Raw genomic sequence first — 13,310 nt, forward strand, 5'->3', positions numbered from 1 at the left:
AAGAATAATTTTTAAGAATTGACTGGACCATTGGTCTGTTTAAACTATGAGTACTGGCCATATTTTTAGTTCCCAATACCACCATGAATTGGCTGTTTGTTGACATAGTGGACATTTGGCTGCATAAGAGTGGTGGTAATCAGCTTTTAACATTTTAAAGAACTCTTTCTAAACCTCTGGTCGTAGCAAAGAAGAATAAAACTACCCAGTATTTCAAGAGAATTGGTAACTTGTGTAGAAAGGTAATTATCACAGAGTTGAAATAAGATTCTGTATAAGTGTATTTACATGTGGATGTGGATCTTACAATCACAGGCTTGGAATAAAATTCCATTTAAATGTTGATGTGGGCCTTACACTTATATTTACAGGTTTGAAGTAAGGCTTTATAATTTATTCACATGATATTGATGTGGGTCTTACACTTATATTCACAGGGTTAAAAGAGGATGGCACATTAAAAGTTATTTGCATCTCAAGTGTGATTCACTTTCAGGACAGTTAATATAGAAATGGAACTGGGTCTTTAAAGCAGCTGTATTTGTTTTGCAGACTCGAGAGGAACGTAAACTTGAAGCTATCATGAGAGCATTTGAACAAATGGAGAAGTCTGAAAAGAAAAAGCAGCAGGCACGAGAAAAAATATCTCAGCAAAAGGTACAGAAACAACAGGCAGGTCATGATGGTGTCCAACTGAAACAACAGGCAGGTCATGATGGTGTCCAACTGAAACAACAGGCAGGTCATGATGGTGTCCAACTGAAACAACAGGCAGGTTATGACGGTGTCCAACTGAAACAACAGGCAGGTTATGACGGTGTCCAACTGAAACAACAGGCAGGTCATGACGGTGTCCAACTGAAACAACAGGCAGGTCATGACAGTGACCAGCTGGCAGAAGAAGAAAAACCTCAGAAGAATGATGAGGATGGAAACCCTTTAAGTACTACTTTAGAGGGTGAAAATACCAAGAAGAACCAGTTGAATGGAGACTTGTTGTCTAGTGAAGAAGGAAAACTGTCAACTCAGAGCCAATCTACTCAACACACACCATATCATAAAAGAGGGTAAAAGTTCTTAGGTTATATGAACCTAGCTTCTTGTTAAGGGATGAGACATTTTGTTACAGATAAGGACGTTAAGTCTTGAAATTATTATATAAAGCTAGCTTCTTGTTAAGTGATGAGACATTTTGTTACAGATAAGGACATTAAGTCTTGAAATTATTGTATAAAGCTAGCTTCTTGTTAAGTGATGAGACATTTTGTTATAGATAAGGACGTTAAGTCTTGAAATTATTGTATAAAGCTAGCTTCTTGTTAAGTGATGAGACATTTTGTTACAGATAAGGACGTTAAGTCTTGAAATTATTATATAAAGCTAGCTTCTTGTTAAGTGATGAGACATTTTGTTATTGATAAGGACGTTAAGTCTTGAAATTATTATATAAAGCTAGCTTCTTGTTAAGTGATGAGACATTTTGTTACAGATAAGGACGTTAAGTCTTGAAATTATTATATAAAGCTAGCTTCTTGTTAAGTGATGAGACATTTTGTTATAGATAAGGACGTTAAGTCTTGAAATTATTGTATAAAGCTAGCTTCTTGTTAAGTGATGAGACATTTTGTTATAGATAAGGACGTTAAGTCTTGAAATTATTGTATAAAGCTAGCTTCTTGTTAAGTGATGAGACATTTTGTTATAGATAAGGACGTTAAGTCTTGAAATTATTATATAAAGCTAGCTTCTTGTTAAGTGATGAGACATTTTGTTACAGATAAGGACGTTAAGTCTTGAAATTATTATATAAAGCTAGCTTCTTGTTAAGTGATGAGACATTTTGTTATAGATAAGGACGTTAAGTCTTGAAATTATTGTATAAAGCTAGCTTCTTGTTAAGTGATGAGACATTTTGTTATAGATAAGGATGTTAAGTCTTGAAGTTATTGAATAGTGTAACAAACAAGGTCTGATGGTACTTAGTATGTGTGAATGGGCTGTGAAAAACGTGGCTACTACATTCAGTCTCTTACTTTGTGATGCTTACAAATAGCTGCTAAATTTGAATTATAGCTTATTGGAAAACTAACTAAAGAGACAAAGTGTTCATTGTTCTTTATCTGCACTAGTCAATAATTGTGTGAGGTGTTTACAATGGCTTTAGTGCAACAGGAAAAATGTTTCAGAGGATTTGGGAACTGGCTATCATTAAATACCAGGGTCATAGTGTAAGCTTTAAAAAATCATAATTTAGTGTAACTGATCTTATTATTACCACTTGAAATTAGTTTTCATACAGAAATCTTGGGTTCCTTTAAAATTTACCATTCATGTATAGATGGATAATTGATGATTTTAGCATAGAATACTCAGTGCTTTGTACACTGTACATCAGATGTCTTTATGGAGCTATTCTCTATATTATGTATGTATGAAGAAAAGAAGTATAAAAAAATCAGTACACATAATATTGTCACCATATTTTACAACATACAACATACACCCATATATTTACAAAGAATATTTAAGAAAAAAAAGACATTTGAGTGTCTTGTACTATTTTTGTATTCTCACAACCAATAGAAAGACTATTGTTACTCTCTTCAGGATAAGAAGACATAAGTAGTTGATTAATTTTCAAATGGAAGGTTTATTTCCACTGATGACTGTCGTAGTTATCTATGTCCCCACCAATTAAATTGTACTGTTTTAATATGGCAGTAAGTTAAAATTCCAGGGTTTCTTTGTTATATGAGCAGTTTGAGAACCATTGTAAGGAACAAAAATAAACTGTAGTAGAGGACAATATTCTTGAATTCAGAAACATTTACTAGTGGTCAGCACTGGAGAACTGGGTAAACCAGTCAACTACACTGATGTCTTGGATTATTGTTGTTATAAATAAACTTGTGTTTTCATTAATTATAAGCCTAGTCATATATTTCTGTGTAGATTATTTTTTGTATTTTAATCTACAGTTGTCTGGGTAAAGAATAGTTAGAATTTAATTTATTGGGTAAAACATAGACACCATTCTCATATTAGATCCAGGGTGATCATTAGAGGCTTTTTTTAGGAAAACTGTTTGTCGTAGGTTTTGTTAAATACATTTATAAAATATACTGACTTTCTTTCAAGGAGAGTAAATGTCACAAAACAAGTAATCAAAAGCATTTTGTAAATATAATATGATGTAGGGATGACAAGAAACATGAATAAAGGAATGATACAGCTATACATACATACACGTGTTTTTGATACAGCTACACATACATACACGTTTTGATACAGCTACACATACATACACGTGTTTTTGATACAGCTACACATACATACACGTGTTTTTGATACAGCTACACGTACATACACGTGTTTTTGATACAGCTACACATACATACCGCGTGTTTTTTGATACAGCTACACATACATACGCGTGTTTTGATACAGCTGCACGCATTACATACGCGTGTTTTTGATACAGCTGTACGTACATACACGTGTTTTTGATACAGCTGTACGTACACACGCGTTTTTGATACAGCTGTACGTACACGCGTGTTTTTGATACAGCTGTACGTACACACACGTGTTTTTGATACAGCTGTACATACACACGCGTGTTTTGATACAGCTGTACGTACACGCACGTGTTATTGATACAGCTGTACGCATTACGCGACGCGTTATTGCGGATACAGCTGTACGCATTACGCGCGCGCGTTTATTGATACAGCTGTATCGCGGCGCGCGTGTTCGTGATACAGCTGTACGTGCACGCACGTGTTCTTGATACAGCTGTAGGTTCTTCAACATTAAGTCCTAAGAAGTAGCCAAATCTTTTGAATTCAGGTATTTAAATCGAATAATGTTATACAGTCTTAGAGTAGCTAATAACCATAAGCTTGTGAGATTGACTCAGTACTTACTGGCAACTTATGTATGGTTTTTTTGTATAATCATCGTAACCTTGTTAAGGCACTGCCACTCAGATATTATATGTAAGTTTTTTATTACTTGAAATAAAGCAAATGAAATATTGAATGTAGTGTATCAGATAACATGGGGTAGAAAGTTATGGTCTGAATATAGTATATCAAACAGTAAGTTGAAGGTTATGGTTTGAATATAGTATAAAATAGTAAGGTAAGAGGGTATGGTTTGATATAGTATATCAAACAGTTGAAGGGTATAGTTTGAATATAGTATATCACACAGAGTAAGGTAGAAGGGTATGGATTGAATATAGTATATCACACAGAGTAAGGTAGAAGGGTATGGATTGAATATAGTATATCACACAGAGTAAGGTAGAAGGGTATGGTTTGAATGTAGTATATCAAACAGATTAAGTTAGAAAGGTATAGTGTGAATATAGTATATCACACAGAGTAAGGTATAAGAGTATTGTTTGAATATAGTATATCAAACAGATTAAGGTAGAAGGGTATGATTTGAATGTAGTATATCAAACAGATTAAGGTAGAAGGGTATGGTTTGAATGTAGTATATCAAACAGATTAAGTTAGAAAGGTATAGTTCGAATATAGTATATCACACGGAGTAAGGTAGAAGGGTATGGATTGAATATAGTATATCACACAGAGTAAGGTAGAAGGGTATGGATTGAATATAGTATATCACACAGAGTAAGATAGAAGGGTATAGTTTGAATATAGTATATCACACAGAGTAAGGTAGAAGGGTATGGATTGAATATAGTATATCACACAGAGTAAGGTAGAAGGGTATGGATTGAATATAGTATATCACACAGAGTAAGGTAGAAGAGTATTGTTTGAATATAGTATATCAAACAGATTAAGGTAGAAGGGTATGGTTTGAATGTAGTATATCACTGATTAAGGTAGAAGGTATAGTTTGAATATAGTATATCACACAGAGTAAGGTAGAAGGGTATAGTTTGAATATAGTATATCACACAGAGTAAGGTAGAAGGGTATGGATTGAATATAGTATATCACACAGAGTAAGGTAGACGAGTATTGTTTGAATATAGTATATCACTGATTAAGGTAGAAGGTATAGTTTGAATATAGTATATCACACAGAGTAAGGTAGAAGGGTATAGTTTGAATATAGTATATCACACAGAGTAAGGTAGATGGGTATGGATTGAATATAGTATATCACACAGAGTAAGGTAGAAGAGTATTGTTTGAATATAGTATATCAAACAGATTAAGGTAGAAGGGTATGGTTTGAATGTAGTATATCAAACAGATTAAGGTAGAAGGGTATGGATTGAATATAGTATATCACACAGAGTAAGGTAGAAGGGTATGGATTGAATATAGTATATTACACAGAGTAAGGTAGAAGGGTATAGTTTGAATATAGTATAACACACAGAGTAAGGTAGAAGGGTATGGATTGAATATAGTATATCACACAGAGTAAGGTAGAAGGGTATAGTTTGAATATAGTATAACACACAGAGTAAGGTAGAAGGGTATGGATTGAATATAGTATATCACACAGAGTAAGGTAGAAGGGTATGGTTTGAATGTAGTATATCACACAGAGTAAGGTAGAAGGGTATGGTTTGAATGTAGTATATTACACAGATTAAGGTAGAAGGGTATAGTTTGAATATAGTATATCAGACAAAGTGAGGTAGAAAGTTGTGGTCTAGATATTAAATGTAATTGCAGTATGTTCAGCTGAATTTCACAATCTCACAAAGTTTGTAATAAAAGCTGTACAGAAAATGTTATTACAATGCTTTGTGTTTTTACCTTTTTTCTCCAGGTTTAGCCATGTTTTTGATTTCCTGTATATCAGTTTATTTGAAAACTTTATTAGTAAACATGAATGTGGAAACTATTAACAGAATTGTTCTATTCATAGTGGCTAAGTAACATGTGAAGGTTTAGACATAATCATTTGTCACTAACACACCAGCTATGAGACTTGCCGTGAGGTGCTTCTACCTTTTAACTGCTTCATTACACCTAATTCATAGATAGCAAAGAATGTTGAAAGACTGTTATTGTTTTGTTTTATAGCATGAAAGTATTTTGGAACATTCAAATAAAAAAAAAAATTAACCTAGCTCATTTTATAAAAATTGTATTTATGGGTCAGCATATACACTGATGTAAGAGATCTTAATGTTGGTAAGTTAGGAATAAGCCAATAGTAATATAAATTTAAGGAAGATATATTTGTTTATCACATCAAACTGTATAAATAAATTGATTATGGTATTACTTATATATGAAGATGATCAGTACAAAACATGAAACATACATGTAACTTTCACACAGTTAATTAGATCAGATGTACAGTGGCTTGCTCATTTTTTGATATAGAAAGAAACGCAGATCGTCGGGATCTGCGAGCAGAAGAAGAACTCGCACTAATAGTGGAAGTTCAGAGATACTGTCTCCTGATGAAGGATCCTTGGACCACTTTCAGAACTCTGCATCTATGCAACAACTAGCATTTGATTTAGCTGGAACTGATAGGAGAGAAGGGTTCATTTTTCCAAAGTCTAAGCGGGTGAGTTTCTTAGCTGAATGTATTAAATAATAACTTCTTAGCTGTAAGCATAGCTCATTAAATATACTTGTCATATGTTTCTACTTATACATACATTTTATTTTGATGAGTAGAACTAGGGCATGTTTTAAGATATCTTATAGTGCTTATATTTTGATCCTTCTGCTCAATCCACGAACTTACCTCTACAATGGTATATTGGTCTCCATGTTGTCCAACAATTACACACTGATAATTCCTGTCCTTAGAAAACTGGTTCTGTCTTTAAGGCTACCTAAATCTATCTTCATTCAAAGAAAGTATCATCTCTTTTGTTCAGAAAATACTTGAGAACTTATAGCTAGAATGTTAAGGCTTACTGAGGAACAGAATCTATAAAAATATAATAGTACTGAGTGTTGTATATCTGTGTATCTCCTTATCTGTATAAATATAATAGTACTGTCTGTTGTATGTCTGTGTATCTCCTTTTCTATATAAATATAATACTGTCTGTGTACCTCCTTATATATATATATAATAGGTACACATCTTTGGTATGTGCTTGTAACTACTTATCTATATATATAAGGTACATGTTCATATAACTATGTACATGTCTTTGGTATGTCCTTGTAACTCTCTATCTATATGTAATAGGTATGTCTTTGGTATGTCCATCTAATGACTTGGGTGTAGATTTTGGCCACATGTGGTTTGGAGCTTTATTACATGTGGACTACATACAAATTTTTAATTTAACATTTGTAATTTTGTCATTTTTATGAGTGTTTTATTCCACTATCTCACCTTATGTGAATAAATTTTCACCATAGTTGGTACAGAGGTTCATTTGGTCCATGGAGAGATACGTACAAGTTTCCTGCTTTATGGGTATTTTTGCATTTTTCACAGTCACGTATAATTGAAGCAACTTTTCATGTCTTAAGATAACTTTATTGGTCATAAATTTACATGACTTCCATCAAAGAAAAGGTATATAAGGTATATATATGGTCATACTTGAAATACCTGTTGTGTACCACGCTAGATATTAACTGTGTTTGGTAAATTGTGACAGTTCCTGATGAATGAATGGATGCAGGAAAAGGCAGAGACTGTTGTCCCAGTCTCTTGTCCTCTTACAATTCACACTGAATTATCCTGGGACCTCTCCACTGCCAGTCCTACATGTTATGTACGCTGTACTAAAGACACTCCCAGTGGGCCAGGAATCTTGGCACCTCATCTCCGACGAAACAGTACTTCTGGAAATAGTGGCAAACAGTCATCAAGCATTGGGTCAGCTAAAAAGGTGGGTGAAAATATAGTGTGTAAAGAAAATTATAAGATCAAATCCTCACCTAAAGGAAAAACATTGTCTTGATAGTGTGGACAAAAAGTATTTTACTTTATTATTATCATAATTATTTAGTTTGGAAACAAAGAAATAGTTAGTACAACACAATTGGAATGTTATGTCATAATGAAGAGTTAGGTCTTGGTAGATTACAAATAAACGTTGTGTGGAAATATTTCAAATAGAATCATGTAATTTAAATCTATAGACCAGTGTATGATGTTTTCCAATTTATATATTTTGTAACTTTTCCAGTGGTAAAATGATATTGACTTTGTGGTAAAAAATAAAAATATACAAAACCAATAATGCTTCTTGTTTCCAGTTAATTCTTAAACTGTATTCATTTTTATTTTTCTTCAGAGGTGGTTGCGTCAAGCCATGTGTGAAACAGAACCACTGGGTGCAGAAGGATGTGGGATAGAGACGAGTCATTGTTCACCACTACACAATGGCTGTATGAGTCCTAACCCCCAGAGTGAAGCTAACAGCCCCTGCTTATCTCCTTCAGGAGGTATGATAGTAGACAGTTAACAAGAGCAATTCTGTTCATATTTTTTCTTTGGGTTATTAGTATGGATAGGTATAACTAAAACAGTCTGTACTGAAGGATTTGTTGTATTTGGTACTAGTGCTTTCTTTGTGTCTTCATTTTCAAAATATTATGCATTTCTTCACAGAGATATGAAAATGTTAGTTGTTATTTTAAAACAAGTTCAATTAATATGAGATCTTCACTTGTGATGTTTCTTTAGCCAAAATTATCAAATCATTTTGTTCAGTTTAGTGCATGAACTTTTGTTTTATTTATCTTTGCTGTTACATTCAACCTTTCTGGATGTCTTTGTAGGCACAGTTTATAGTAACCTAAGATTCTTCATTTTCTAATACTGTGAATACACTTAACATATTGTAATTTAATTCAACCTTTCTGGATGTCTTTGTAGGCACAGTTTATAATAACCTAAGATTCTTCATTTTCTAATACTGTGAATACACTTAACATAATTGTAATTTATTTTCCTACCATATCTATCTGTTGATTTTTCTATCCTTTTTTTTAGCTTTAAGTGATTTTAATAAAGTTGAAAGTTACTAGTTTTATTAAGTGTATGTATTTTCTTCTGTAACCCTACTTTTGTTGATAAAAAATCTCAGAGGAAATAAAGCTTCAAAGTTCAAAGGTGTAATATTTACAAAATATACTAATTCTTTTAAGTAAAAAAACACTCAGTTAACCACAGCAGGCATCCTTTATACAGTGCATGTTTCAGTGACTTACTTTCAAAATGTTATTAATCTACAGGGTGTTCAGAAAGTCACTGTGCAGTTTTGAAAGCAGCGATACATTCATTTAGTCTATTTCAAGCCAGCAACTGATGGCTGTGTTTAGAAACAAAATAAGAAGAAACCAGGCCTGTATTGATGCCAACGGGGATCACTTTCAACATAGTTTATAATTGTCATTCATATTTACCTCCTGTATTCTATATTGAAACATGTCTGTTAATAAATACATAAGTGCACAGTGACTTTCTGAACACCCTGTACTATTTAACTAGTAATCAATACTTTTGTAGTACACTAGTTTCAAGTTCTTAATTATATAATGTAATATTTTAAAAAATTCTTAATTTTCTCTAGTGTGACACAAGTAACACATTTTCTCTATTTTATCTGCCACCCTTCCAATAAGTATTTAATTCAATATAAAATCATCATTGCTCAGAAAAATCATAATTTTTATAGCCTTCAATTTTGTTTAGTTACAAAGCCATCACATGGAAAATTAGACCCCTGTTACCACATCCTCTCTGTCAGGATTTATCAACAGTCCTCTCTTAAGTTCAATTCTGTCATATCTATAACCAATAGAAAAACAAGGTTTTCATCTGTCATGTGTTATATAATGTTGTGTACTGAATGGAGAACTGTAAACTGCACTGCTAGTACAAGCTTCATTTACACAACAAAGATCGTGAATAGCTTTGATGGTTCTTTAGCAGTTTCCTTTACATATTGAAAAAATCAGAAAAATTATGATAGCTTGAGAGAAATGCTTACTTTTTCATGATATTAATATAGGTTTTTAGTGCTTTAATTAATTAATTAAAGATTATTTAATACATTAATGCCATTAGTTTAAGAAAAGTAAATTTATGTGTCATGAACAATAAACGGAAGGAAAAGGTAAGCACTTTAGTTTTTGTTTTCATGTTTATTCCTATTTATTATTATTAAAGTAACTAAAATGTAAGAATTAGGTGTATTTATAGTTAGATTAGGTAAAATAATATAATAAAATCAAGGCACACAAGTAATGTAATTCAATAGCTCAATGTGAGTTCCATGTTCTCTAAGGGATTTACATCTTATAATGGGGCAAATAGTAGTTAGATGTGCTTTAAAGTGTAATAAAACAATATATTTTGTTATAGATATATGTGCACTACTATAAATTTAAAAACAAACATTTTAAATTTATTTACGACGTCTTAGAGATTACACACCAATTTTGAGATGAAGAAAAATATTTTTAATTTTAAGAATAAAATCACTTTGCACACAGACTTTTCAAAACAAATAATAATCTTTAGTTTATTAAAAATGTCTCACTAAAAATAATGACTTTTGTATATGAAAGACGTAATGTTAACTGAAAAACTGTCAGACTTTGGGAGGATATATTAAAAGTTAGAAATATAAAATCCATAAAGGCTTTATGTGAGTTCAAAGAGGTCACCTAGTTGGTCAGATCATGTTGAGAGAGTTGACTCTTTATTGCTGTTGTAGAAACTTTTCTCTAGTTTTGTACTTTTAAATATAAACTGTTCTTTCTTGTAGACTGTTAATGTGTCTTAATTATTTTTGAACTTTTTATTAACAGATGTGTTGACTCCCCTAAAAAAACGGAGAATGATGCGAGCAAGTAGAGATTCTGTCCCGTCTCCAGTAGATCATCCTGAATCTAATCCTTCAACTTCTAGCCCTGAACCTTCATTGGGAACCCATGGAGAAAACTTTATACCATCTGTGTTTGGAATCAAGAGGCTTACTTCAGATGACTTCTCAGGGAAAGATAACTGTCAATACAGAGATAAGACGAGCAGTGTTGAAGAACAAGACAGTGTAGTAGATGACAGTTGGCATAACAAAGTAAAATAATTGAGCTGTTATTTTAACACCAGAATACTACTAACTAACTGGTAGCTGTTGATTTATACTATAATGTTCTTACTTTAAATATCAGGTTTTTATTTTTAAACTCTGTCTTTATACTGTTTTTTTAGTCTGAATGACTTTGCCATAATACTCTAAGTAATTGTGTAATGTTATCACATAAATTCCATTTACAATAATCGGGTCTTTCTGTAGAAATTTTTTCACTTAACAAACAAGAGCTTGTGAAACAATAGAGAATATTTAATAGTCTCATAGACATCAAACACTAAACACAGCCAAGACTTCCTTCTGTTTGAACTTAGCTTTGTGTTTGTGAAAATGTTAGTTTAGATCTTATTGTGTATTTTTCCAACAATTCCTGTTAGTTATTGGATTTAATGTTTATTAAAGAAATACATTAAAAGTTGTTTGTGAAGTTAGATTTAACATGTGCAACTTAAAATGAAAATATATTGGACTAAAGTGGTTATTTTAACATATAGAATGTGAGTTAAAATCTGGAGGGCTTTAAGAATGTTTAAGGGCTAGTTTATTATTGTAGTTTTTTGTATCATTTGGAAATACATTGGATTGATAGTCTAAAAACAATATAACATTGAATAATTTTTATAAGGTTGTGATGTGTAGACTTTGACCTTAGGTTGTACACTTAGGGTTTAAGTATTTGTAATAATGCATGCTGTGATGTGTAGACTTTGACCTTAGGTTGTACACTTAGGGTTGAAGTATTTGTAACAATGCATGCTGTGATGTGTAGACTTTGACCTTAGGTTGTACACTTGGGTTGAAGTATTTGTAATAATGCATGCTGTGATGTGTAGACTTTGACCTTAGGTTGTACACTTGGGTTGAAGTATTTGTAATAATGCATGCTGTGATGTGTAGACTTTGACCTTAGGTTGTACACTTGGGTTGAAGTATTTGTAATAATGCATGCTGTGATGTGTAGACTTTGACCTTAGGTTGTACACTTGGGTTGAAGTATTTGTAATAATGCATGCTGTGATGTGTAGACTTTGACCTTAGGTTGTACACTTAGGGTTGAAGTATTTGTAATAATGCATGCTGTGATGTGTAGACTTTGACCTTAGGTTGTACACTTGGGTTGAAGTATTTGTAATAATGCATGCTGTGATGTGTAGACTTTGACCTTAGGTTGTACACTTGGGTCGAAGTATTTGTAACAATGTATGCAAACTTGTTAGTTCGTCAACTTTGTCAACACTTCAGGTGTTAGAACACACACCATATAAATGAATTTATAGAAAATTGAGTGGTATGTATGGAAAAATGTTCTTTATATCATATTATTAATAATGTCAAAAATAAATATGTTTAGATGTATTTAATTACAACTAAAGATAATTAAATGTTCTCTAGGCTGTAACTGATATACAGCACAATATTGACATGGAGAAGAAAGACCCCAGGCTGGAGACGTCTGTGAGTAGTATGCTGATGGCAGTCTGTAGCAGTACATCTATCAGTAGTGCTACTGAATCATCACAAGACTCCTGTGAGTGTTTGGACTTGTCCAGTCACATTCATAACATCACAGTCACTAAAGCTGATAGCACTACAGTGATTACTGAGGACAGTGTGTGGCTGTCTGATGATACAGTTTGTAACCCCGGTGTAAAGGTGTCTGACATTTCAGTGAACGACCGGTGCTCATCAGATGTTTGTAACGCAGGTGACTCTGCAAATATTTCACTGGAGGAGGCTGCAGAAAAGAATGCTTCCAGGTCTATGTCAGATGACAGTTATAGTTTACAAGGAACCCCGAAACAAAAGCAACCATCGCCCCTTCCAAACATTCTAGAATCTGTCGAGAAAGCTGATACACAGTTGTCCAAATATATGAGCTCTACCATCATTGCAAGTACTGCATCTACATTTTCATCAGAAACTGACTCTGTGTACTCCACTTTAGCATCAGAAGTTAGTTATCATATATCTACTGCATCACTTACAGAGGACAGCTCACAGGAACAGACTCTCAAAACTAGCACATTTGTTGGGAAGACTGGAACAAAGCGGAAGGTGAGTCTCTTGTTACCAGTTTATCAAATGTATGAGAACACTACCTGTTTAAGTCTTACTGCACTTGTTTCCTTCGGAACTTAACATTATTTGTTTCCTGACCTGGAATGTGGAATTATGAGTTTGTATATACACATATATCAAACACAACTTTGAAACTGTAACTTCACAAGTAAGATGTTCACATTTTAACCCTGTTCAGATATCCAAGCACATTTCACGT

At 32.9% G+C, this 13,310-nt stretch overlaps 1 protein-coding gene across 4 annotated transcripts in view; it reads left to right on the forward strand.

Annotated features, from left to right (window-relative positions):
- Positions 1-13,310, forward strand: part of LOC143256371 (uncharacterized) — a 67,547-nt gene that overhangs the window by 49,299 nt on the left and 4,938 nt on the right. For all 4 annotated transcript variants that reach the window (XM_076513540.1, XM_076513539.1, XM_076513541.1 and 1 more), the window contains exons 16-21: positions 553-1,067; positions 6,333-6,522; positions 7,583-7,816; positions 8,225-8,375; positions 10,749-11,017; positions 12,425-13,087. In XM_076513540.1, coding sequence (XP_076369655.1) covers positions 553-1,067; positions 6,333-6,522; positions 7,583-7,816; positions 8,225-8,375; positions 10,749-11,017; positions 12,425-13,087 — 2,022 coding nt within the window. The remainder of the gene's footprint in view (positions 1-552; positions 1,068-6,332; positions 6,523-7,582; positions 7,817-8,224; positions 8,376-10,748; positions 11,018-12,424; positions 13,088-13,310) is intronic.

This window comes from Tachypleus tridentatus, chromosome 7 (genome assembly GCF_004210375.1).
Source record: "Tachypleus tridentatus isolate NWPU-2018 chromosome 7, ASM421037v1, whole genome shotgun sequence".
NCBI classification, from domain to species: Eukaryota; Metazoa; Arthropoda; class Merostomata; order Xiphosura; family Limulidae; genus Tachypleus; species Tachypleus tridentatus.